Source organism: Pan paniscus, chromosome X, assembly GCF_029289425.2.
Source record: "Pan paniscus chromosome X, NHGRI_mPanPan1-v2.0_pri, whole genome shotgun sequence".
In the NCBI taxonomy this organism is placed as follows: domain Eukaryota; kingdom Metazoa; phylum Chordata; class Mammalia; order Primates; family Hominidae; genus Pan; species Pan paniscus.
In genome coordinates, this window is record NC_073272.2 from 84,778,699 (window position 1) to 84,805,857 (window position 27,159).

At 36.5% G+C, this 27,159-nt stretch overlaps 1 protein-coding gene across 2 annotated transcripts in view; it reads right to left on the reverse strand.

Moving 5' to 3' along the window:
* Positions 1-27,159, reverse strand: part of POF1B (POF1B actin binding protein) — a 96,777-nt gene that overhangs the window by 23,911 nt on the left and 45,707 nt on the right. For both annotated transcript variants that reach the window (XM_057301161.1, XM_024927236.4), the window contains exons 8-15: positions 14,106-14,133; positions 12,827-12,901; positions 6,524-6,616; positions 5,563-5,676; positions 4,581-4,733; positions 4,191-4,310; positions 2,739-2,867; positions 1,802-1,884 (exon numbers count right to left, since the gene is read on the reverse strand). In XM_057301161.1, the coding sequence (XP_057157144.1) occupies positions 1,802-1,884; positions 2,739-2,867; positions 4,191-4,310; positions 4,581-4,733; positions 5,563-5,676; positions 6,524-6,616; positions 12,827-12,901; positions 14,106-14,133 (795 nt within the window). The remainder of the gene's footprint in view (positions 1-1,801; positions 1,885-2,738; positions 2,868-4,190; positions 4,311-4,580; positions 4,734-5,562; positions 5,677-6,523; positions 6,617-12,826; positions 12,902-14,105; positions 14,134-27,159) is intronic.

The window sequence follows — 27,159 nt, forward strand, 5'->3', positions numbered from 1 at the left end:
ACAGGTAAATATTAATTAAATTTCTGGGGGAAACCTAAGGGGAAAAACTCAGAAAATATAGTAAAAGTAACTAAAATGGAATTAAAATGTTACTGTAGAAAATATTTTACACAGAAGAAGGCAGGAATGGAGGAACAGAAGAACAAAAAACATAAGACATAGAAACAAATAGCAAAATAGCTAATGTAAATTCTAACTTATGAATTACATTAAATGTAAGTGCATTAAATATTCCAGCTAAAAGCAGAGATTGGCAGAATGTATAAAAAGATACAACTATGTGTGGTTTACAAGAGTCACTGTTTAGAATCAAATACACAAATAGGTCAAAAATGAAAGGACAGAAAAAGATATTTCATACAATTAGTAACCAGAAGACAGTTTATATTAATATAAGACAAAATACTTATGAATGTAAAATTTATTATCTTGGGCTAGTCAACAGTTTCTTGTATATAATACCAAAAGCACAAGCAAGAAAAAATATAGATGAATTGGATTTTTTTCTATATTAAATACTTATGCTGCATATTATACTCTCAAGATAGTGAAAAGACAACCCATGGAATTGATGAAAATATTTGCAAATCTTGTCTCTGATAAGGGACTTGTGAACATGTGAAAATCTCTTGCAATTCAACTATAAAAAGACAACTCACTTAAAAAATGGAAAAAAAATCGAATGGACATTTCTTCAAACAAGATGTATAAATGGCCAATAAGCACATAAAAATTGCTAAAAAACATTAGTTATTAGGGAATACAAATCAAAACTCCAATTGGATACCACTTTCCACCACCTAGGATGGCCATAATCCAAGAGATGAACAATAACAAATGGCAATGAGGATGGGGAGAAAGTGGAACCGTCATACACTACTAGGAATGTATGATGGTGCTTTTGCTTTAGAAAACAGTATGGCAATTCCTTAAGCATAGAGTTATCATGTGACCTATCAATTCCACTCCTAGGTATATACTCAAAAGAAATGAATACATGTACCTTACACACTTGTACACAGACGTTCACAGCAGCGTTATTCACAATAGCCAAAAATTGAAAACAACCCAAATGTCCAACTGATTAATCAATAAATAAAATGTATATCCATACAACTGGATATTATTTAGCAACCAAAAGGAATGAAGTCTTGACTCATGCTAAATCATGCTTGCATCCTGCAAACATTATGCAAAATGAAAAATCCAGACACAAAAGACTATATGTTGTATTATTTCATTTATATGAAATATCCAAAATAGACTTCTGCTGAAGCTATTCATAATTACTTTATATTTGGTTTTGCTAAATGGCTGGAATGTAATTTGTGGTCATATTACTACCATGAGGGTAGACCTTACCTGATTAAGATGTCTACACAGGAAAGAGCAGAGCCAAGATATAAAGAAAGACATATTTATAAAGGCATATTTTGAACACACAAATCCGTCTGGATACCAAGTAACCCCATTTAAGTGAATTTAAAAAGTCCCAGTTTACATTGGGTCTCTTGTCACATGAAACAGAAAGAGTCCTAACTAATGTGGTTGGTTAAAAAAACAATTATTTGTTTTTCACTTCCAAGGTAATTAATATATTGTAAATTCAGGAAAGATGTGCTTCAGGATTTTTTTGACCACAATAGTGATGTCTTTTTGTGAATATTCATTCTTCAGTAGAATAACTGGCCAGCAGAAAACACCAAACTCTGTCTAGCTTGTATATACCAATTAAACATGAAATAACTTGGATTATATGATCATAATTTTTATATTCAAATTTCATTTAAAAATACATTACTTTTTAGTGGTAATAGTAGTCCTTCCACCAGTGGAGGGTTGGTTATGAGAGGAATATATTTCTTGCCGCAACTTGGAGAGTTCCTTACAAATAAAAGATAATATAATCATTTGATGGAAAGTAGAAACATGAGATAATAAATATATTTAATCATTTAGAAGGGTTACTAACAATGATTATACCCCCTCCCTTTTACCCCTTTTTAGCCTTGACGTAATAATGTTCTAATCCCACTTGTTGAATATCACCTAGTGTTGCTTCACAGTACCTAATAAGTTATATTATATGCCGGTGAAGGAACCTGCAACTGATACAGGATATCTAAATTTGGAGGATAACTTGAGATTGAATGGGCGTGGTTCTCAGGATGAGGATGTGAAAGTTTTTGCTCTGAAAAGCCTGAAAAGTATATCCATAGAAGAAAAGTATTGAAACTTCAATATATAAGCAGATATAGTTTCTTAAGAGAGAGTTTATCAATGAATGTTACTACAAGCACCATTTGCTCCATAACAGCAATACAATATTACCCATAAATTTTGACAATTCCTTCAGTACCTATTGAATGCCAGGTCATGGGCTACATGCTACAGATACAAGGAGGAATATAACACATGCTTTAATGAAGCAGCTCATAATGTAGTAAGGAGGTCACAGTCTACTGGGAATTTCACTGCTAATGAAATATAAAATCAATGTCTTAAAAATATTAAATGTATAACAGCACTTATTTTTTGCTTCAATTGTAACTTTCATTTGAATTGTTTCTCCTGAAATATGTATATTCTACTTCCTCACTTGCACCTGCATTTTATTTCATTAAATAAAGTGACTCTTGGATATGTGTCCTTTTCTAGTCCATGGGAAGTATTTATCCTACAGTACTACAGTACTAAGTTGTATTACTTTTCTCCATCCCCACCCCTTCCTTTTATACCTCTGACTGACGCTTTATGAGGGAATCCTTCTCTTCCAGCAAGCTTGTCAGTTCATGAAGCTTAAATTGGAAGTCACTACAACTTCCTTCTCTCTTTGAAACATCTTTATGGTACTGGTTTAATTGGGACTAAGGATTTAAAAAGAAATAAATATTATTATAATCTTCATATAGAAAATGTGTAACTGAGTTCCAGGGAGGTTAAGTGACACAAACTCACACAGTTAGTTATGAAATGAAAGTAAAATACCAATAGTCATAAACGTTCGAAGAATTTCATGAGTATGTAATATGAAATGAAATGCCAATTACAAATTTCTCCTTTTTTTAAGGTGTCTTTGCTATGTAGGACTAAACATTATCTACGTAACAGTCTTAGGCCACAAAATTTAAAGTAAAGCTAAGAAAACAGGCACTTTAGAGTCCTTGAAATAATAATTAAGGAAATAGTGATAACAAATTACTACTATTATATTCTGATTTTCAGTTCACAAAATATTCCTCCTTCATGAATTATCTCAGTTCTCACAGCAGTCCCATGAAATAAGCATTATTATAATCTTCATTTACAAAACAGATAATGGGCTCCAGAGAGGTTAAATGACACAGTCACGCAGTAACATAGCTGCAACTCCAAAACAGGTCTTCTGATTACAAATCTTGTCCATTTCCCTCTTTACCTCATATGTGTGTAGCTTAGGTAGAAGTGCTATTAGTAATGTTGGAATGGAAAAGAAATCAGTGGAGGAAATCTGCTAGAAGTATTGGTAGGTTTTGAAAACAAATTATATTTTGTTTCATTTTGATTTTTGGTAAAAATTATACAGTGATGTTTGGAGAGACAAATTTGTGATTATTTTGTTTATTAAAATATTTAAGTATATTTTACTACCTTTAGGAATCAGTAAAATAAGGGTTAGATTAAGTAAATTCAACCTAGAATTACAAGATAAGGCAATATATACTTATAAATATCACCTTAATTTTGATGTCAACTATAGGTACCTAAAACTTAACACTGTTTTCCTCCTCATGCTTGACAAAGTCCTTGCTATTCATCATCCCTCGAAATTAAGTGAGAATTTTTACAAATCTAACTGTGGCTCTGTTGAGTAATTTCATATATTGCTTTTGCCTACATAAGCATGCTTTAGGCAAGATCATGAAGAGTCCTCCACCTATCCCAAAAAATAAATTAATAAAAACCAAAACCAAAACACTGAAATGAATATCTTCTTTTGCTTTCCTAGAAGAAATTAAGCTAAATTAGAAAATCATTTAACAGTTATATTTTAGATACAGTAATGTATTTAAAACAAATGAATACGTGACATATTTCTAAAACTCTACCTTCAGCTAATTTTTTCTGGTAGCTTTAAACTTGAAGCCATCATTATCTTGCTAGAAAGTTTGTGCTGACCTGTGTATTTATGCAATGTAGGATCAACATACCCTCAGTCTGCAGATCTCTCTATCTTTCTCCATTCTCAAGTTTTTTACCATCTCCGTGTAGTGGTTGCCAATCTCATCCATTTTAGCCTGCAGCATTGGGCCTGTGCAAGTCTCAGAAACCTACAGAAGGCAAAATAACTATCTGTAATTGGATTGTTTTGAAGAAAATACATGTTATGTTACAAGGATTGTTATTAGATGAAAACCACATGATTAAATAAGACATTGAAATAATGAAAGTGATTTTCAGGAACTGCATTATAAAGCTCAAATGTCAGTGATTAAGATCTAACAGTATGTGAGGGAAAGCAGTCCATATGTTTTCTAAATGCTAGGATTACAATGATGTAACTAAGGTAATACTGTATATTTAAAAGGAAGTTTTAATACCTGCATTCTAAGGTTTTGATTCTCTTGCTCTAAATTACGTTTACAATATTCCAGTTCTTTTAGTCTGTATTCCATGTCTGATAGTGTATGTCGAAGAGAGAGATTGTTTTCTTCCAATGCCTGGCATTTTGAACTTGAGTCTTGAAGTCCTTGCTGTAAAGAAGACACAAGTACATAAGACAAATGCATTTTGTTTTTGGTGAGGGAGTGTTCTTTTTATTGATTCATTCAATTGAATCAAGTAAATATTTTCCTATGCCCAGTTTTCTTATACTCTGGGTCTTAGATGGTACATTAAGTCACCCATGTAAGATATTATAGTGTTGCCTCTAGTCTCACTCGTCTATTTTGTGAGAGAGGGAATCATGACTAGATGAATTTATAATGTCTCAATTTAACAATCAGACTCTTGCTACTCTGTGACAATACTGTACCCTGCTTTCTAGTAGGCACAGAAACGACCATATGCCTGATTATTTACATGACAACTAGTAACTGAGCAAGAATTTGGGACAGCCATAGAAGTAAAGATCAGGAAGAGGGTAATCCTTAGAGACTACTTACAATTTCCTAGGAATTCTCTCTGCTCAGACATCCAGAGAATTCATCTAGAGTTTTTTCAGTCATTTATTTATTGCACAAACATGTATTAAGGTCTACAACAGCTTTTCTCATTGACATGTTAGTAGATTAAATAAATGCATGAACCTAGATTTTTAGTATTTCTACAATTCTGGTCACCCAACAAGACAAATAATTGTGTCCCATATGTACTTTATATCTAAAATAGATAAGATTATCTGTTTTTCTGAGAGGGCTTTCAGCCATTAGAAATACCCAAAGCCACTCAATTCTCATATGAACAAATTTTTCCATCATATTTAATTCTGTCTTGATTATATCTCATAACTCCAATGTGCCAGTAATTGTGCATATGAAAAGCTATCAATGTAGATTAACACCAATAAAAGCATCAGTTTACCTGCTGCTGGTGATTATTTGCTCTCACTGATGCCAAGAGTTCTTCGTACTCTTTTAATTGAGTGTCTTTGAATGATAAATCTTTCTCAAGTCTCATCTTGTCATTTTCCAGTGACTAGAAGCATAAATTATTTATTATGATTCAGAATTACAAAAACTTAACAGTCACATAATACAAAGACTTGCTTACCTTGGAAGATTTAAATAAGCACTTGTTTCATTTGTACTTGCTTAATAAAGCAGAATTCTTAAAAGTTAAGAAAATACAGGATAGGAAATGATTGAAACTTCTAAAACCTTCATTGAAAGAGACATTTTGATGGACTAACTATACATGAAATGAAGCACAACCCTCTGAAATGTTTTAATGTTTTCCTCCAATCTACAAAGAGTCCTTGTTAATCCCAGCAAGTGGTAAATTTTTAAATTAGAGTCTAAATATGTTCATCATAACCCAGAAACAACAAAACTACTCCAAAGTCCTCAAGGCATTATTCAATGTGTGGAAAGCATTCTGAATGTATCTAGCTGATGGCACCAAGAACACCAATTAAAATAGAAAATGGAAAAAAATTAATTTTTTGGAGAAAAATGTTTTCAAGTTATTATATTTGAATGGAAATTCAGAGTATGCTTTATAATTATGCAAAAGGGGGAATTTACCTCCAATGAGTCAGATTATTTTAACTTTGCAGACTACTCTCTGGCTTTAAGCATTAAATTGCCTTAGTGGTAAACTAAATGATAAGTGCACATCCAACATTCTTTCATTTATACTTTGGATACCTCTTTTCTCCTCTCTCAATGCCAATTAACTGTTTGAAGAAAATAATTTAGCTTTGTCTGAATAAGCATAATATTGTGCTATATTAAATTTTAAAAACATATACTGGACATCTTTATTTCTGTATTAGGAAGCTAGTAACTAGAAAGGCTTTGGAAAAAATCAAAATAAATCTTACTGTCAAATCATTTTGAAGATGTCCAAGCTCCTCCCGTATGTTGCTAAATGTGGACAGCACTAGTCGGAGTGACTTATCAGACATACCCCTCATCTGCAGGAAGAAAGGATTAATGGTTTAGTTTTATTAACATTTGAAAATAGGCAATATAAGTGAAAGTTATCTTATTTTTTTCCTACTAGCAAACTTATTAATAATTTTACTTTGATATGGCAAATTAGAAAGGTGATATAAGGCATTTTGTCAATAGTGTGTTTAAGTAATCCAAATAATATTCCTGAAGATAGCATAGCTAGTATTTATAACAAATATTTATTATTTTTTCCATGACAAAGTATCATCTTTGTCACAAAGTATAATTCTATCAGCAAAATTTAATTTTTACATTATTCTTTATTTAAAAGATTAGAAGAGATGAGACAGTCAATAATCAAATAATAAAATGAATCTCCCTAAGTGTATTGCCAACTGCCTGAATTTTGCCTGAGGTGAGAAGAATATAATTATAATTAAGTTTAACTTTAAAGTATAGAGCTATCTAAATGGTTTTTTTTGTTTGTTTGTTTGTTTGTTTTTTTACCAGAGTCTCACTCTGTCGCCTAGGCTGGAGTGTAGTGGCATGATCTCAGTTCACTGCAATCTCTGCCCCCTGGGTTCAAGCAATTCTTCCACCTCAGCCTCCCAAGTAGCTGGGACTACAGGCATGCACCAACACACCTGGTGAATTTTTGTATTTTGAGTAGAGAACGGATTTCACTGTGTTGGCCAGGCTGGTCTCGAACTCCTGACCTCAAGTGATCCACCAGCCTTGGCCTCCTAAAGTGCTGGGATTACAGGTGTGAGCCACTGCACCTGGCTTATCTCAAATTTTAAAGAGAGGGGAAACTCTTTTACTAGATTATTCTTATTTCTTTAAAGAAAAATGGTTTAAAAAACAGACAACTTCAGCTTCTGGGAAGATGGAGTAAAAATACTTTCCACAACCAATCAGACGTTGTTTAAGGTGTAACTTTGTAACTTCAGCCTCTGATTGGTCACTTTCTGCAACCAATCCGACTGATAACGGGCCACTACTTCATTTACATAGAGTGTACACCAAGTTACCAATGGGAAACCTCTAGAGGGCATTTAAACCACATAAAATTATATAACTGTGCACTTGAGCCAATTGCTCAGCCCACTCCCACCCTGTGGAGTGTGCTTTCATTTTCAATAAATCTCTACTTTTGTTGCTTCACAAAAAAAAAGAAAGAAAAAAGAAAAAAAATACTTTTCCCTAGCCTTCCTGTTAGTTGCAGCTAAAAACCCTGGACATTATATATAAAACAAATATAAAAAGACCCAAATTGGTGAAAAGAGAAATGATTGGTTAGGAATCTTGGGACCTGAGAAATGACACAGCAGTGAGTTCCTGGATTTTCTTTTTGCTTCATATATTAGATCAGTGTTGGGGAAGCTGGTGATCTAGTTACATCAATGGACAACAAAAGTCCTGAGAAAAGCCTTCTCTCTCTAACCAAAGGACCATGAAAGGGTCAGCCTAGCAGGACAGAAAACTTTTAGATAGTAACCACTCTATCTTAGCCAAACACCACAGAAGAAACTGCAACTCTACTTCCACACGGACCACCAAAGGCCAAGAAGAGAGCTTAGACTGCCCCCTTGTCAGGCTCTAGGGAGGTACACAACACCATTCACTGGGATGGTGTCAGAAAAGACAGAGTGAAGAATGGTGCTTTCATTCCTACTGGCCAAACATGAAATTCCATGCACTGTGATGTCAGTTGAGACTGTGAAGGGAGCTTGGGCTTTCACCCTATCGCATCAAGAGAAGCTGAGTGGGGGAACCTCAACTTCCACCACCAGCTGGCAGTAATAGGTAGTGCACACACTTTCTCTGATATTTGAATATTTGAATGAGACCCAGAGAGTCACAACATAAAAATGGCCAGGTCTCCCATCCAAGTACTAGCCAGGCTCAATCCTGCTTAGCTTCTGAGATCAAACAAGATCAGACATGTTCAGGGTCAATTGAAAATCACTCATAATTCCAAGAACAACAAAAATCTCAACTCAATAAGAAAAAAACACTTAATTGATGACAACATCAAGATAATAGAAATGTTAGAATTATCTGATAAAGTGTATAAAACAACCATCATAAATACTTCAACAAGAAGTTGCAAGGAGACTGTAAAAACACATTGTCTCAATGACAAAATAGAAAGTCTCAGCAAATAAATAGAAGACATAAAGAATACCTAAATGGAAATTTTAGAACTGAAAAGGACAGTAACAAGACAAAGAAACAAAAACCAAACCAAAACAACAAAACTCTCAAGGAGTGGGCTAAAAAGCAGAATGGAGAGAACAGAGGAAAGAATTAATGAACTTAAAGATAGAATAAAATAAAGTATATAATCTGAATATCAGAAACAAATAGATTAGAAAAAATTAAACAGAGCTTAAGGGTTTGTGGGTGTACACCACATATCTAGCTTTCATGTTCAGAGTCCTGGAAGGTAAGGAGAAAGAGGATGGAGCTGAAAAAATATTCAAAAAAATTATGGCTGAGAAGTTTCCCAAATTAGTAAAACCTGGTAACATACATATTCAAGAAGCTGAGCATATCCCAAACAATATAAACCCAAAGAAATCCATTACCAGACAAATCAGAGTCAAACTTCTTAAAACTAAAGACAAACTAAAAATTTTCAAAGCAGCAAGAAAAACATTAATTACTGGGAATAACAATTCAAATGACAACAGATTTCTCATTACAAATCATGAAGCCCAGAAGGAACTAGGATACTATTTTTTAAGTACTAAAAGAAAATAATTGTCAACTGTAAATTCTATATGCAGTGAAATTATCCTTTAGGAATGGAGGGAAATTCACATTTTCAGATGAGGGAAAATGAAAATAATTTGTTACTAGCAGACCTACCCTTAAAGAATAGCTAAAAGAAGTTGTCTAAAGAGAAGAAAATGATAAAAGAAAGAATTTGGAATATTAAGAAGGAAGATATAGCATTGTAAGCAAAAATATGGTAAATACAATAAGTTTTCCTTCTTTTCTAGAGTTTTCTTTTTTTATTATACTTTAAGTTCTGGGATACATGTGCAGAACGTGCAGGTTTGTTACATAGGTATACACGTGCCATGGTGGTTTCCTGCACCCATCAACCTGTCCTACATTAGGTATTTCTCCTAATGCTATCCCTCCCCTAGCCCCCCACCCCCTGACAGGCCCCAGTGTGTGATGTTCCCATGTGTTCTCACTGTTCAACTCCCACTTATGAGTGAGAACATGAGGTGTGTGGTTTTCTGTTTCTGTGTCAGTTTGCTGCGAATGAAGGTTTCCAGCTTCATCCATGTCCCTGCAAAGGACATGAACTCATCCTTTTTAATGGCTGCATAGTATTCCATGGTGCGTATTTCCCACATTATCTAGTCTATCATTGATGGGCAATTTGGGTTGGTTCCAAGTCTTTGCTATTGTGAATAGTGCTGCAATAAACATATGTGTGCATGTGTATTTATAGTAGAATGATTTATAATCTTTGGGTACATACCCAGTAATGGGATTGCTGAGTCAAATAGTATTTCTAGTTCTAGATCCTTGAGGAAGCGCCACACTGGTTGAACTAATTTACACTCCCACCAATAATCTAAAAGCGTTCCTATTTCTCCACATCCACTCCAGCATCTGCTTTTTCCTGACTTTTTGATGATCGCCATTCTAACTCACGTGAGATGGTATCTCATTGTGGTTTTGATTTGCATTTCTCTAATGACCAGTGATGATGAGCATTTTTTCATGTTTGTTGGCTGCATTAATGTCTTATTTTGAGAAATGTATGTTCATACCCTTTGGCCACTTTTTGATGGGGTTGTTTGCTTGATTCTTGTAAATTTGTTTAAATTCTTTGTAGATTCTGGGTATTAGCCCTTTGTCAGATGGATAGATTGCAAACATTTTCTCCCATTCTGTAGGGTGCCTGTTCACTCTGATAATAGTTTCTTTTGCTGTGCAGAAGCTCTTTAGTTTAATTAGATCCCATTTGTCAATTTTTGCTTTTGTTGCTATTGCTTTTGGTGTTTTAGTCATGAAGTCTTCCCCATGCCTATGTACTGAATGGTATTGCCTAGGTTTTCTTCTAGAGTTTTTATGGTTTTAGGTCTTACCTTTAAGTCTTTAATCCATCTTGAGTTAATTTTTGTATAAAGTGTAAGGAAGGGGTCCAGTTTCAGTTTTCAGCATATGGCTAGCCAGTTTTCCCAGCATTATTTATTAAATAGGGAATCCTTTCCCCATTGCTTGTTTTTGTAAAGTTTGTCAAAGATCCAATAGTTGTAAATGTGTGGCATTATTTCTGAGGCCTCTGTTCTGTTCCATTGGTCTATCTCTCTGTTTTGGTACCGGTACCATGCTGTTTTTGTTACTGAAGCCTTGTAGTATAGTTTGAAGTCAGGTAGCATGATGCCTCCAGCTTTGTTCTTTTGGCTTAGGATTGTCTTGGATATATGGGCTCTTTTTTTGGTTCCATATGTAATTTAAAGTATTTTTTCTAATTCTGTGAAGAAAGTCAATGGTAGCTTGATGGGGTTAGCACTGAATCTATAAATTATTTTCAGCTGTATGGCCATTTTCAAGATATCGATTCTTCCTATCCATAACAATGGAATGTTTTTCCATTTGTTTGTGTCCTCTCTTATTTCCTTGAGCAGTGGTTTGTAGCTCTCCTTGAAGAAGTCCTTCACATCCCTTATAAGTTATATTCCTAGGTATTTTATTCTCTTTGTAGCAATTGTGAATGTGAGTTCACTCAAGATTTGGCCCTCTGTTTATCTATTATTGATGTATAGGAATGTTTGTCACTTTTGCACATTGATTTTGTATCTTGAGACTTTGCTGAAGTTGCTTATCAGCTTAAGGAGATTTTGGGTTGAGATGATGGGGTTTTCTAAATATACAATCATGTCGTCTGCAAACAGAGACAATTTGACTTCCTCTCTTGCTATTTGAATCCCCTTTATTTCTTTCACTTGCCTTGTTGCCCTGGCCAGAACTTCCAATACTATGTTGAATAGGAGTAGTGAGAGAGGGCATCCTTGTCTTGTGCCGGTTTTCAAAGACAATGCTTCCAGCTTTTGTCCATTCAGTATGATATTGGCTGTTGGTTTGTCATAAATAGCTCTTATTATTTTGAGATACATCCCATCAATACCTAGTTTATTGAGAGTTTTTAGCATGAAGCGGTGTTGAATTTTATCAAAGGCCTTTTCTGCCTTTATTGAGATAGTTATGTGGTTTTTGTCATTGATTCTGTTTATGTAATGGATTATGTTTATTGATTTGCATATGTTGAATCAGCCTTGCATTCCAGCGATGAAGCTGACTTGATCATGGTGGATAAGATTTTTGATATGCTGCTGGATTCAGTTTGCTGTATTTTATTGAGGATTTTTGCATCGATGTTCATCAGGGATATTGGCCTGAAATTTTCCTTTTTTGTTCTGTCTCTGCCAGATTTTGGTATCAGGATGATGCTGGCCTCATAAAACGAGTTAGGGGGGAGTCTCTCTTTTACTATTGTTTGGAATAGTTTCAGAAGGAATGTTACCAGCTCCTCTTTGTACCCCTGGTAGAATTTGGCTGTGAATCCATCTGCTCCTGGGCTTTTTCTTTTCTTTTTTCTTTTTTTTTTTTTTTGTTGGTAGGCTATTAATTACTGCCTCAATTTCAGAACTTGTTATTGGTCCTTTCAAGGATTCAACTTCTTCCTGGTTTAGCCTTGGGAGGGTGTATGTTTCTAGGAATTTTTCCATTTCTTCTAGTTTTTCTGGTTTATTTGCGTAGATGTGTTTATAGTATTCTCTGATGGTAGTTTGTATTTCTGTGGGATCAGTGGTGATATCCCCTTTATCATTTTTTATTGTGTCTATTTGATTTTTCTCTCTTTTCTTTATCAGTCTGGCTAGTGGTAGGGAAGAGGGTGGAATGGAGAAGAGGAAGGCAAAAACTATGAGATAGAGTCAGATTGTACTAAAGCGCTGAGGAGTGAATAAGGGCATTCTACAGAAGGGAATACTATTTCGAGAATGTTTTCCCAAATGCTAGTCATTCAATATAATTTTTGGTGATCTCACCAAACTGAAATATATCCCTTGTCTAACCAAAGAATCCTCAACTCTTAGGAAATAAGATTTTAATCTGGGACTTTCTGTTCTTAAGGGAAGCAACCTAGGAAGCTGTTTGTTAGTGTTGATTTCACACATCCACTCTTGACCCCATCTCACCTGCAGAATGTAGCGTATTTGCTGTTTTGTAAACTCTGATAATCCTTTAGGAATCAATGATTCAATGTCTTCCAACTGTAAGAAAAAAAGGCTTATCCATGGAACAGATACACGTCAATCGTAAGATCAGCAATCCACAGACTTTTGTGTAATGGGACATATTTTAGGAATATTAAAAGACTAATTCACTTTTTGAGAAACAGTTTCTATGAGTTTAATTTATAGCCTTATCAGTTCTTATTTTTAAAAAATCAATTATATTACAAACAGTATAAAAATAATCCTGAATTCCAAGCATTTTAGGGAAAACCTTTGGGCAACCAATGAGAAGTTCCATTTCTATTTTTAAAAAGATGAAATTAAAAGCAAAATGGTCTATTAAATTCCTTTACACACTTTATTCATTGTATATTTTTAAAAACTGGAAGTTTTGTTGAGTGATAGATATGACATTCTAGAAGCTGATTTTTGAAATAAGGAAAACTTTGGGAAATAAAAATTAAGGGAGTTACAGGTTTTACTGAGAATTTACATAGAGCTGTGGTGACTTTTGGAAGATTATGATGTTGCCACCACAACACTGAAACAGCTTCAACTAATTTTAAGTGAGTAGCTGAAGTGAAGTATTTCTTAAAGGCAATTTAGGAATTACTGCATAATTGTAATGAATGCAGTATGCCAGTACACTGGAAAAAACGATTAAAAACACTAAAGAGGGAATTGTGCTTTTTATTGCATTGAAATAGGCTTTTCTCTATTTGATTATTCTATTAAAAGCAATTAAGATAATATGCATATGTAATAGATTAATACTTGAAAATATTTTTACTTTAAGTTGCTGACTGGCATGGCACATATAAGGTTTTGAAGCATATTAAAACTAAATTTGCTATTTAATTAATCATATAGATTTCAGTTTTCTAAAGCAGAGAATATGTGGTCAGTGAAACATCCCTTGTACCCCATAAATAAATACACCTACTATGTACACACAAAAATTAAAAATAGAACATTTCAAATAAACATTGCAATAAGCATAGACAAATTAAATCATAAAGTGACAGCTGATAACAATTTTTTGTGAATAATTACTAGTTTTATAGCTATTATAAATATGTAGTGTTTATATAATTTTAAAGGCAAAATGGCCATAAATTTTTTCACTTACCTGCATTTTCAGTCTAGTAAGGTACTTAACTGAAAGAATATTATTATTGCAAATATCAGAATCTACTTTGTTATTATACTATATTCGATTTTCAACTATCTTTGCACTTACCTCATCTGTAGACTCAAAGTCCTGTTTGCTGCAAGAACAAAAAAAAGATAGACAACTTTAGGAAAAGGTATTCACTGATCATATATAAATGCTAGTTTTCTATTAATTTTATCTTACTTTTTGAAATATAAGAGGACTTATTCAATTTATAAGCACAAGTGAAAATGTTAAAACTAAAATGGCACTTTTACTTAGTTTGACTAAATTTTTTTTTCTGGAATTAGCAGATCTATTAAAAAAGAACATCTGAATAACAAAATAATAAAATATGCAGAAGTGGTTAGTACCATCCGTTAGCACCAGTTTAATTGTGCCTAGATTAGAAGTCCTCAGTGCTTGGCAATAAATGCTTCTTGGGTGAATGAACAACAAAAATAGCCTTTATCTCTCTATTTCCACCTTCATTTTCTCCTTGTATGTTTCAGTGCTGATTCCATCTTCTCTCCACAGTGTTTTCAAGTTCTTCATACCCTCTTTAACAAAATCAAAGCTTGCAAGACAAGCCTGAATAACTCATTTAATCTATAGTAGAGTATATTTGGTAATGACTGGCTTGAAGGATATTTGAATCTTTACATAGGGACAAAGCATTAAGCAAAATGATCAAAATTCTAGTGGGGTAATAGAATTTCCAGCATCATAATGAGGATTTGGTCACAGGGGTCGAAAGACCCTTTGTGGAGCCGTGATAGGTAGGAAAATGCTGAAGGAGAATTGTTACTGGTTATACCAGACTGGCACTTACTCCTTTGGGAACGTTGAAACCTGGAAAGGATACATTGATAGTGTTGTCTGGGGCAAGACATAGGCCTTCATTTTTGCCAACTTGTTCCCGCTCCACTTGATGGAAGAATTAGGCCCAAAATATATATGGTAAACATACTTCTCAAACAAACAAATGAAGAAAAAACAGTAAACATGGGTTCTGACAGCAAGACAGAATATTTATTTTATTTAAAGTAATTAACTTGACTTTATCATGAAAACATTCCAAGATTGATTTGTCTATTCATTTTTTTAAACTTTTATTTTAGGTTGAGGGGTACATGTACAGGTTTGTTATATAGGTAAATTGCATTTTGTGGTGGTTTGGTGTACAAATGATTTCATCAATGAGGTAATAAGCACAGTAACCAATAGGTAGTTTTTTGATCCTCATCCTCCTCCCACCCTCCACCCTCAAGTAGGCCCCAGAGTCTGTTGTTCCCTTCTTTGTGTCTATATGTACTCAATGTTTAGCTCCCACTTATAAGTAATAACATGCAGTATTTGGCTTTCTGTTCCTACATTAGTTTGCTAAGAATAACAGCCTCCAGCTCCGTCCATGTCCCTGCAAAGAACATGATCTCATTCTTTTATATGGCTATATACTATTCCATGGTGTAGATGTACCACATTTCCTTTATCCAGTCTATCATCAGTGGGCATTTAGGTTCATTCCATGTCGTTGCTATTGTGAATAGTGCTGCAATGAGCATAGGTGTGCAAGTGTCTGTATGGTAGAATGATTTATATTCCTTTGGGTATTGTTGAAAACAGTTTGGCAATTAGTCCAAGAACTTAAAACAGAATCAGCATTTGATTCAATGGAATTGCTGGGTCAAATGCTGATTCTGTTTTAAGTTCTTGGACAAATTGGCCAAACTGCTTTTCACAATGGCTGAACTAGTTTAGATTCCCACCACCAGTGCATAATCATTACCTTTTCTCCACAACCATACCAGAATCTGTCATTTTTTGACTTTTTAATAACAACCATTCTGACTGGTGTGAGAAGGTATTTCATTGTGGTTTTGATTTGCATTTCTCTAATGTTCAGTGATGTTGAGGTTTTTTCATATGCTTGTCAGCCACATGTATGTCTTCTTTTGAAAAGTGTCTGTTCATGTCATTTGCCCACTTTTTAATGAGGTTGTTTGTTTTTTGCTTGTAAATTGTCAAAAAGAAGTGTGGCAATTTTTCAAAGATCTAAAGACAGAGATGCCATTTGACCCAGCAAACCCATTACTGTGTATATACCCAAAAGAATATAAATAATTCTACTGTAAAGACACATGCTTGTGTAAGTTCATTGCAGCACTATTCACAATAGCAAAGACATGGAATCAACCTAAATGCCCATCAGTGATAGACTGGATAAAGGAAATGTGGTATATATACACCATGGAATACTACATACCCACAAAAAACAACAAGATCATGCCCTTTGCAGGGACATGGATGGAGCTGGAGGCCATGATTCTTAGCAAACTAACACAGGAACAGAAAACCAAATACTGCATGTTCTCACTTATAAGTAGGAGCTAAATGATGAGAACATATGGACACATAGAGGGGGAACAACACATACTGGGGCCTATTAAAAGGTAGAGGGTAGGAGGAGGAAGAGGATCAGGAAAAATAACTAATGGGTACTGAGCTTAATACCTGGGTGATGAAATAATCTGTACAACAAACCCCCATGACACAAGTTTACCTATGTAACAAGCCTATACTTGTACTCCTGAATTTTAAAAAAATATTTAAATTCCTTGTAGATTCTGGATATTAGACCTGTGTTGGATGTATAGTTTGCAAATATTTTCTTCTCTTATTCTGTAGATTGTCTTTTAAGTCTGTTAAGTCTGTTGATAGTTTATTTTGCTGTGCAGAAGGTCTTTAGTTCAATTAGGTCCCATTTGTCCATTTTTGTTTTTCTTGTAATTGCTTTTGGCATCTTTGTCATGAAGTCTTTGTCAGGTCTTATGTCTAGAATGATATTTCCTGGGTTATCTTCTAGAGTTTTTATAGATTTTGGTTTCAGGTTTAAGACTTTAATCCAACTTGAGTTAATTTTTGTATATCGTATAAGGAGGGTTCCACTTTCAATATTCTGCATATGGCTAACCAGTTATCCCAGCACCATCTATTGAATAGGGAATCCTTTCCCCATTGCTTATTTTTGTAGATTTTGTCAAAGGTCAGATAGTTGTAGGTGTTTGGCATTATTTCTGGGATCTCTATTCTGTTCTATGGGTCTGTGTGTCTGTTTTTGTAGAAATACCATGCTGTTTTGGTTATTGTTGCCTTGTAGTAGAGTTTTAAGTTGGGTAATTTTATGCCTTCCACTTTGTTCTTTTTGCTTAGGATTGTCTTGCTATTCCAGTCTTTTATGGTTCCATATGAATTTCAATAGTTTAATTCTGTGAAGAATGACATTGCTAGTTTGATAGGAATAGCATCAAATCTGTAAATGGCTTTGGGCAGTATTGCCATTTTGATAATACTGATTATTCCTATCCATTAGCATGGGATGCTTTTCCATTTGTTGGTGTCATCTCTGATTTCTTTGAGCAGTGTTTTCTAATTCGTATTGTAGAGGTCTTTTACTTCCTGGGTTAGCTGTATTCCTAAGTATTTTACTCTTTTTGTGGCAATTGTGAATGGGATTGTGTTTCTGATTTGGCTCTCAGCTTGGATATTGTTGGTGTATCGAAATGTAGCTGATTTTTGTACATTGATTTCATATCCTAAAACTTTGTTTAAGTGGTGTATCAAATCAAGGAGCTTTTGGGCAGAGACTATGGAGTTTTCTAGGTATAGAATCATATTGTCTGCAAACAGGGATAGTTTGACTTCCTTTCTTCCTGCTTGAATGCCCTTTATTTCTTTCTCTTGCCAGATAGCTCTGGCTGGGACTTCCAGTGCTATGTTGCATAGAAGTGGTGAGAGAGAACATTCTTATCTTGTTCCGGTTTCAAGAATGCTTCTATCTTTTGCCCATTTAGCATGATGTTGCCTAAGGGCTTGTAAGAGATGGCTCTTATTATTCTGAAGTATGTTTCTCCAATTCCTAGTTTCTTGAGAGTTTTTAACATAAAGGGATCTTACATTTCATCAAAAAACCTTTTCCGTATCTATCGAGTGATCATGTGATTTTTGTTTTCAGTTCTGTACATATGGTAAGTAGCATTTATTGATTTGCATATGTTAAACCAATCTTGCCCCCCAGAAATAAAGCCTACTTGACTGTGGTGTGGATTAGCTTTTCGATGTGCTGCTTAATTTGGTTTGCTAGTATTTTATTGGGGATTTTTGCATCACTGTTCATCAAGGATATTGCCCTTAAGTTTTATTTTTTGTTGCATCCATGCCAGGTTTTGATATCAGGATGATGCTGGTCTTATAGAATGAGTTAGAAAGGAATACCTCTTTCTTATTTTTTCAGAAGAGTTTCAGCAGAAATGATACCAACTCTTCCTTATACATTTGGTAGAATTTCGTTGTGAATGCATCTATCTGGTTTTGGGCTTTTTCTATTTGCTAGGCTCTTTATTACTGACTCAGTTTCAGAACTCATTATTGTTCTGTTCAGGGATTCAGTCTCTTCCTGGTTCCATCTTCAGAAGTTGTATGTTTTCAGGAATGTATTTCTTTTAGGTTTTCTACCTTGTGTGCATAAGGGTGTTTGTAATAGTCTCTGAGGGATTTTTGTATTTCTATCCCCTTTTCATTTCTGATTGCATTTATTCGTATCTTCTCACTTTTCCTCTTTATTATTTATCAAACTAGAACTCAGGATTAAGAAACTTACTCAAAACCGCACAACTACATGGAAACTGAACAACCTGCTCCTGAATGACTACTGGGTACATAATGAAATGAAAGTAGAAATAAAGATGTTCTTTGAAACCAACGAGAACAAAGACACAACATACCAGAATCTCTGGGACACATTGAAAACAGTGTGTAGAGGGAAATTTATAGCACTAAATGCCCACAAGAGAAAGCAGGAAAGATCTAAAATTGACACCATAACATCACAATTAAAAGAACTCAAAAAGCAAGAGCAAACACATTCAAAAGCTAGCAGAAGGCAAGAAATAACTAAAATCAGAGCAGAACTGAAGGAAATAGAGACACAAAAAACCCTTCAAAAATTAATGAATCCAGGAGCTGATTTTTTTGAAAGGATCAGCAAAATTGATAGACTGCTAGCAAGACTAATAAAGAAGAAAAGAGAGAAGAATCAAACAGACACAATAAAAAGTGATAAAGGGGATATTGCCACCAATCCCACAGAAATACAAACTACCATCAGAGAATACTACAAACACCTCTATGCAAATAAACTAGAAAATCTAGAAGAAATGGATAAATTCCTCGACACATTCACCCTCCCAAGACTAAACCAGGAAGAAGTTGAATCTCTGAATAGACCAATAACAGGATCTAAAATTGTGGCAATAATCAATAGCTTACCAACCAAAAAGAGTCCAGGACCAGATGGATTCACAGCCGAATTCTAGCAGAGGTACAAGGAGGAGCTGGTACCATTCCTTCTGAAACTATTCCAATCAATAGAAAAAGAGGGAATCTTCCCTAATTCATTTTATGAGGCCAACATCATCCTGATACCAAAGCCGGGAAGAGACACAACCAAAAAAGAGAATTTTAGACCAATATCCTTGATGAACATTAATGCAAAAATCCTCAATAAAATACTGGCAAACCGAATCCAGCAGCACATCAAAAAGCTTATCCACCATGATCAAGTGGGCTTCATCCCTGGGATGCAAGGCTGGTTCAATATATGCAAATCAATAAATGTAATCCAGCATATAAACAGAACCAAAGACCAAACCCACATGATTATCTCAATAGATTCAGAAAAGGCCTTTGACAAAATTCAACAACACTTCATGCTAAACACTCTCAATAAATTAGGTATTGATGGGACGTATCTCAAAATAATAAGAGCTATCTATGGCAAACCCACAGCCAATATCATACTGAATGGGCAAAAACTGGAAGCATTCCCTTTGAAAACTGGCACAAGACAGGGATGCCCTCTCTCACTACTCCTATTCAACATAGTGTGGGAAGTTCTGGCCAGGGCAATTAGGCAGGAGAAAGAAATAAAGGGTATTCAATTAGGAAATGAGGAAGTCAAATTGTCCCTGTTTGCAGACAACATGATTGTATATCTAGAAAACCCCATTGTCCCAGCCCAAAATCTCCTTAAGCTGATAAGCAACTTCAGCAAAGTCTCAGGATACAAAATCAATGTACAAAAATCACAAGCATTCTTATACAGCAATAACAGACAAACAGAGAGCCAAATCATGAGTGAACTCCCATTCACAATTGCTTCAAAGAGAATAAAATACCTAGGAATCCAACTTACAAGGGACGTGAAGGACCACTTCAAGGAGAACCACAAACCACTGCTCAATGAAATAAAAGAGGATACAAACAAATGGAAGAACATTCCATGTTCATGGGTAGGAAGAATCAATATCGTGAAAATGGCCATACTGCCCAAGGTAATTTATAGATTCAATGCCATCCCCATCAAGCTACCAATGACTTTCTTCACAGAATTGGAAAAAAACTACTTTAAAGTTCATATGGAACCAAAAAAGAGCCCGCATCGCCAAGTCAATCCTAAGCCAAAAGAACAAGGCTGGAGGCATCACGCTACCTGACTTCAAACTATACTACAAGGCTACAGTAACCAAAACAGCATGGTACTGGTACCAAAAGAGAGATATAGATCAGTGGAACAGAACAGAGCCCTCAGAAATAATGCCACATATCTACAACTATCTGATCTTTGACAAACCTGAGAAAAACAAGCAATGGGGAAAGGATTCCCTATTTAATAAATGGTGCTGGGAAAACTGGCTAGCCATATGTAGAAAGCTGAAACTGGATCCCTTCCTTACACCTTATACAAAAATTAATTCAAGATAGATTAAAGACTTAAACATTAGACCTAAAACCATAAAAACCCTACAAGAAAACCTAGGCATTACCATGCAGGACCTAGGCATGGGCAAGGACTTCATGTCTAAAACACCAAAAACAATGGCAACAAAAGCCAAAATTGACAAATGGCATCTAATTAAACTAAAGAGCTTCTGCACAGCAAAGGAAACCACCATCAGAGTGAACAGGCAACCTACAGAATGGGAGAAAATTTTTGCAATCTACTCATCTGACAAAGGGCTAATATCCAGAATCTACAATGAACTCAAACAAATTTACAAGAAAAAAACAAACAGCCCCATCAAAAAGTGGGCGAAGGACATGAACAGACACTTCTCAAAAGAAGACATTTATGCAGCCACAAAACACATGAAAAAATGCACACCATCACTGGCCATCAGAGAAATGCAAATCAAAACCACAATGAGATACCATCTCACACCAGTTAGAATGGCAATCATTAAAAAGTCAGGAAACAACAGGTGCTGGAGAGGATGTGGAGAAATAGGAACACTTTTACACTGTTGGTGGGACTGTAAACTAGTTCAACCATTGTGGAAGTCAGTGTGGCGATTCCTCCGGGATCTAGAACTAGAAATACCACTTGACCCAGCCATCCCATTACTGGGTGTATACCCAAAGGACTATAAATCATGCTGCTCTAAAGACACATGCACACGTACATTTATTGCGGCACTATTCACAATAGCAAAGGCTTGGAACCAAGCCAAATGTCCAACAATGATAGATTGGATTAAGAAAATGTGGCACATATACACCGTGGAATACTATGCAGCCATAAAAAATGATGAGTTCATGTCCTTTGTAGGGACATGGATGAAATTGGAAATCATCATTCTCAGTAAACTATCGCAAGGACAAAAAACCAAGCACCGCATATTCTCACTCGTAGGTAGGAATTGAACAATGAGAACACACGGACACAGGAAGGGGAACATCACACTCTGGGGACTGTTGTGGGGTAGGGGGAAGGGGGAGGGATAGCATTAGGCGATATACCTAATGCTAAATGACGAGTTAATGGGTGCAGCACACCAGCATGGCACATGTATACATATGTAACTAACCTGCACATTGTGCACATGTACCCTAAAACTGAAAGTATAATAATAATAAAATAAAAAAATAAAAAAATAAAAAATAAAGGTCTATCTTTCTGATTCATTATTTCAAGGAGCCAGCTTCTGGATTCATTGCTCTTTTGTATGGTTTTTTATGTCTCAATTTCCTTCAGTTCAGCTTGAATTTGGTTATTTCTTGTCTTCTACTGTCTGTGGGGTTAGTTTTCTCTTGTTTCTATAGTTCCTCTAGATGTGGTTTTGGGTTGTTAATTTGAGATCTTTTTAACTTTTTGATATGGGAAGTTAGTACTATAAACTTCCCTTATAACATTGCTTTGTCTATATCCCAGAGGTTCTGATATGTTGTATGTTTGTTGTCATTCGTTTCAAAGAATTTCTTGATTTCTGGCTTAATTTCATTATTTACCCAGAAGTCATTCAGGAGCAGGTTGTTTCATTTCCATTTAATTATATGGTTTTGAGTGAGTTTCTTAGCATCAATTTCTATTTTTATTGCACTGTGGTTCAAGAGTGTAGTTGTTGTTATTTCATGTTTTTTGTATTTGCTGATGATTGCTTTATGCTCAATTTTTGGGTCAATTTTGGAATTTGTGCCATGTGCAGATGAGAAGAATGTATAGTCTGTTGTTTTGAGGTGGAGAGTTCTGTAGCTATCTGTTAGGTCCATTTTGTCAAGTGTTGATTTAAGGTTCCGAATATCTTTGTTAGTTTTCTGTCTTGCTGATATGTCTAATACTCTCAGTGGAGTGTAGCAGTCTCCCACTGTTATTGTGTTGTTATCTAAATCTCTTCATAGCTCTCTATGAACTTTCTTTATGTATCTTGGTGTGCCTGTGTTGGGTGCATATGTATGTAGGATTGTTAGGTCTTGAATTGAGCCCTTTACCATTATGTAATGCCCTTTGTCTTATTTGATTTTTGTTAGTTTAAAATCTGTTTTTTTCTGAAATTAGGGTTATAACCCCTGCTTTTTTCTGTTTTCCATTTGCTTGGTCGATTTTTCTCCATCTCTTTATTTTGAGCCTATGGGTGTCATTTTATGTCACATGAGTCTCTTGAAGATAGGATACCTTTGAGTTTTGCTTCTTTATCCAACTTGCCACCCTGTGCCTTTTTATTGGGGCATTTAGCTCATTTGTATTCAAGGTTGGTATTGATCCTGTCATCATGTTGTTAGCTGAGTATTATGTAGAATTGTTGATGTGGTTGCTTTATAGTATCACTGGCCTATGTACTTGTGTGTTTTTATGGTGTTTAATAAAGGTCTTCCTTTCCATATTTAGCAATTCCTTTAGGACTTCTTGTAAGGTATGTTTGGTGGTACCAAATTCCCTAAGCATTTGCTTCTCTGAAAAGGATCTTATTTCTCCTTTGCTTATAAAGCTTAGTTTGGCCAGATGTGAAATTCTTGGTTGAAAATTATTTTCTTTAAGAGTGCTGAATACAGGCCCCCATTCTCTTTTGGCTTGTAGGATTTCTACTGACAGGTCTGCTGCTGGCCCAATGAGATTCCCTTTGTAGGTGACCTGCCCTTTCTGTCTAGTTGACTTTTACATTTTTTCTCTCATTTCGAGAATCGGATGACGATGTGTCTTGGGTGATCTTCTTGTGTAGTATTTTGCAGGGGTTCTCTGCATTTCCTGAATTTGAATATTGGCCTCTCTAGTGAGGTTGGGGCAATTTTCATGGACGAGATCCTGAAATATGTTTTCCAAGTTGCTTCATTTTTCTGTCTCTCAGGCATGCCCGGGAGTCATAGATTGGGTCTCTTTACAAAATCCCTTATTTCTCAGATGTTTTGTTCATCCTTCTTTATTGTTTGTTCTTTTTCTCTGAGTTATTTTGGTGAGCCAGTCTTCAAGCTCTGAGATTTTTGGCCCACCTTTGTCAATTCTGCTGTTAAAACTTGCAATTACATTATGAAATTCTTATAGCGTGTTTTTCAGCTCTATTAAATCAGTTTGGTTCTTTCTTATAATAGCCATTTTGTCTATCAGCTCCTGCATTGTTTTATTGTAATCCTTAAATTCCTTGGATTGGGTTTCAACTTTCTCCTTCATGTCGATGATCTTTGTTCCTATCCATAGTCTGAATTCTATTTCTGTCATTTCAGCCATCTCATCCTGGTTAGGAACCATTGCTGGGGCACTAGTGCAATCCTTTTGAGGTAGGAAGGCACTCTGGCTTTTTGAGTTGCCAGAGTTCTTGCACTGGTTATCTCTAATCTTTGTGGGCTGATGTTCCTTCAGTCTTTGAAGTTGCTGACTTTTGGTTGGTTATTTTTTTTCTTTTATCCTGTTTGGTGTCCTTGGAGGTTTGGTTGTAGTATAAGGTGAGTACAGTCGATTGGCTTCATTTCTGGAGGATTTTAGGGGGCCAAGACTCAGCTAAGGACTCCTGAAGTGCATGCTCTAATTCTGGGGAGTCGTATTGGGCCAGGCTTTGATATGTGGCCCCTGAATGTTAGGAACTTGCCACACTGGAGAGGCCGAATTCTTCCTGGACCGCTGGTCACAACACTCCTATGGGTGGTGCCAGTCACCATACTCCATAGAGTGGTGGCAGTGTGATCCACCCTCGTTTGCACATGCCAACGGCAGTGGCAGTATGGTGGGGTGCACATTCATTGGCTGCAACATGGAGATTGCAGATGCAGGCGTGCCGGCCTCTGTGGTGGTGTTCACAGTGGCAGCAGTGGCAGCATGGTGGTGGCGGGGGAGGTATCAGGCTCCGCCAGTGTCCCTGCATGTGTTTGCCCGGCAGCGGTGTTAGCACAGGGGTGGGGCACTGGTAGCACTGGACTGTGCGCGCCCTTTGTGTGCGCATTCACACAGGCGGCAGCTACTGCTGGGGGGTGGGGGCGGGTCCACTGGTCTCCCCACATATTTTCACACAGGCAGCAGTGTCAGTGCAAGTGCGGGGCGCTGGTGGGTGCTGGACTAGTGGTCTCTGAGCCGGCGAATGCTCTGATGACAATGGCGGCACAGCAGGGGATTGGGGGGGCGGGATGCACGGACGCTGGCAGCTGTGGCACAGGAAGATGCATGCGCACATTCATGCTAGTGGGAAAGGGGAGACAAGGCCCCTCTGCACACACGCACTGTCAAAACGATGTGACGGGTTGGGGGTGGCCATGGGAGAGTGCGTGCAAGCAAAGTGGCACGAGGGAGGCTGTTGTGGGGAGGACACGGGCAGACTGGTGCATGCCCACGGGGGCTGCTTCCCCTCCCACTTGAGCTCTTCACTGATCAAATACTGTCTGCCAGTGGAGGAAGTATAATGAGGGCTCCCAGGAGGCACCCCACCTGGGCATCTGAGGCTGCACTACAAGCAGGCAGAGCCAGTCTGGGGCCGCAGGAGAAGGCAGTAGACTGAGGGGTGTTCTGACCTCTTCTCATGGGCAAGACTACCCAGCAACGTTTAGGTCCAACAGTTTCCCTAGGGCTAAAGTGTCCTAGGGATGGGCATCCTTGGCCATGCTCCACCACAGAGGCTCCCACACCAACCCTCTGGGCTCCGCACTGACTGGAGTTCTGCCCCTACCACTTCTCTAAGCGTCTCTCCCTGCCAACTCACATGTTCATGGGAGTTGTGGAGTCTCCTGCTGGCAGGTTTCCAGAGGCCCAGGGCAAGTCCAGGTTGCTCTTTACCTGCTCAACTCACTCCTTCCCGAGGAGTTGTTGGGGCCTAGAAAGGAGCCCCAGTGTGTGGTAGCCCCTTTCAGGGTTCCCAGATTCTTCCCTCTTCAGCCCCCATAATATTTATTTTAAAGTAAAATAGTTGTAGTGTGTTAACTCCTACCTCTACCTTCTTTGTAATTGCTTATGAGTAATATATTGCCTACAGAGACAAGAGGGTCACTTACTGTGCAAAACCTCTTACACACACTTATAAAACTATATGAACTAGTGAGTAGAAAGAGAACTGAAGGTTCCCTTTTCCAAGGCATGAGTACATACGTGCAATTGTCTGCATGTATCTATGTGGTATTTCCTGTGTTGCCCAAAATAGAATTTATAGGGAGGGCCTAGCAAAAGTAGAAATATCTTCTTGTTTTTTAATGCTTTACTAAAGTAACTACATGTATAGATGCAAAGTTAAAGCAAGTTAAAAATGTGAATCACAATGCAGTTTTTGTAGCTTTGCATTACTCTTAACTGGAATTATGATAGTATTAATAGACATTTTGCATTTAAAAGATACTAATCCTTACTTCTCCCAATTCAAATGCCAACCTGGTATACATGTCCCTAGTCACTTTTCTTTCTATAAATAAGAAAACAAAACAAAGAAACAAAACAAGGAACAATAAATAGCACTTAATATCAGAATTTTAAAAAGTAACCAGAATGGTTTCATGTGACAAACTTCCTTAATTTTTACCTTGCAGCCCACTAATTGCTGAATTGCATTTTGGAAAAATATGAAAAGTGGATACAAAAGGGGAGGGAGAGATGGAGAACGTGGAAACAAAGACAGTAGATTAGGGAGGTGGAAAGGTCAGCGTGGAGTATATCTCTATTCAACACTGGAAGATGGTGGCTAGAATTACATTGGGCAGAAAAAGGAACAGAGTGACACTCCCTGTATACAGTATCTTTTTTATTTATTTATTTATTTATTTTTTGAGACGGAGTCTGGCTCTGTCGCCCAGACTGGAGTGCAGTGGCGCGATCTCGGCTCACTGCAAGCTCCGCCTCCCGGGTTCACGTCATTCTCCTGCTTTAGCCTCCTGAGTAGCTGGGACTTCAGGCGCCCGCCGCTAGGCCCGGCTAATTTTTTGTATTTTTAGTAGAGACAGGGTTTCACCATGTTAGCCAGGATGGTCTCAATCTCCTGACCTCGTGATCCGCCCGCCTTGGCCTCCCAAAGTGCTGGGATTACAGGCGTGAGCCACTACAAAATCTTAAACAATTTGCCTGATATTACACATCTAGTTTTGAAAGGTTAAGTGATTTTCCTAAGGAAAATTGGTTCTCAGAGTGTGGGTTCTAGTCCCAGATTTTGCCACTTTTGCAACTTTAGTTTAGTGGTTCTCAAACTTGATCATGTATCAGAATCCTCTGAAGAGAGTGTTGCTGAGCCCTCCCCACAGAATTTCTAATTCTTTAGGTCTATTTCTAAATGTTCACATGATGCGGATGCCACTTGTAACTACATGTCTTAACTCATTTATTGCTTTAACAAATGAATGAGATAAG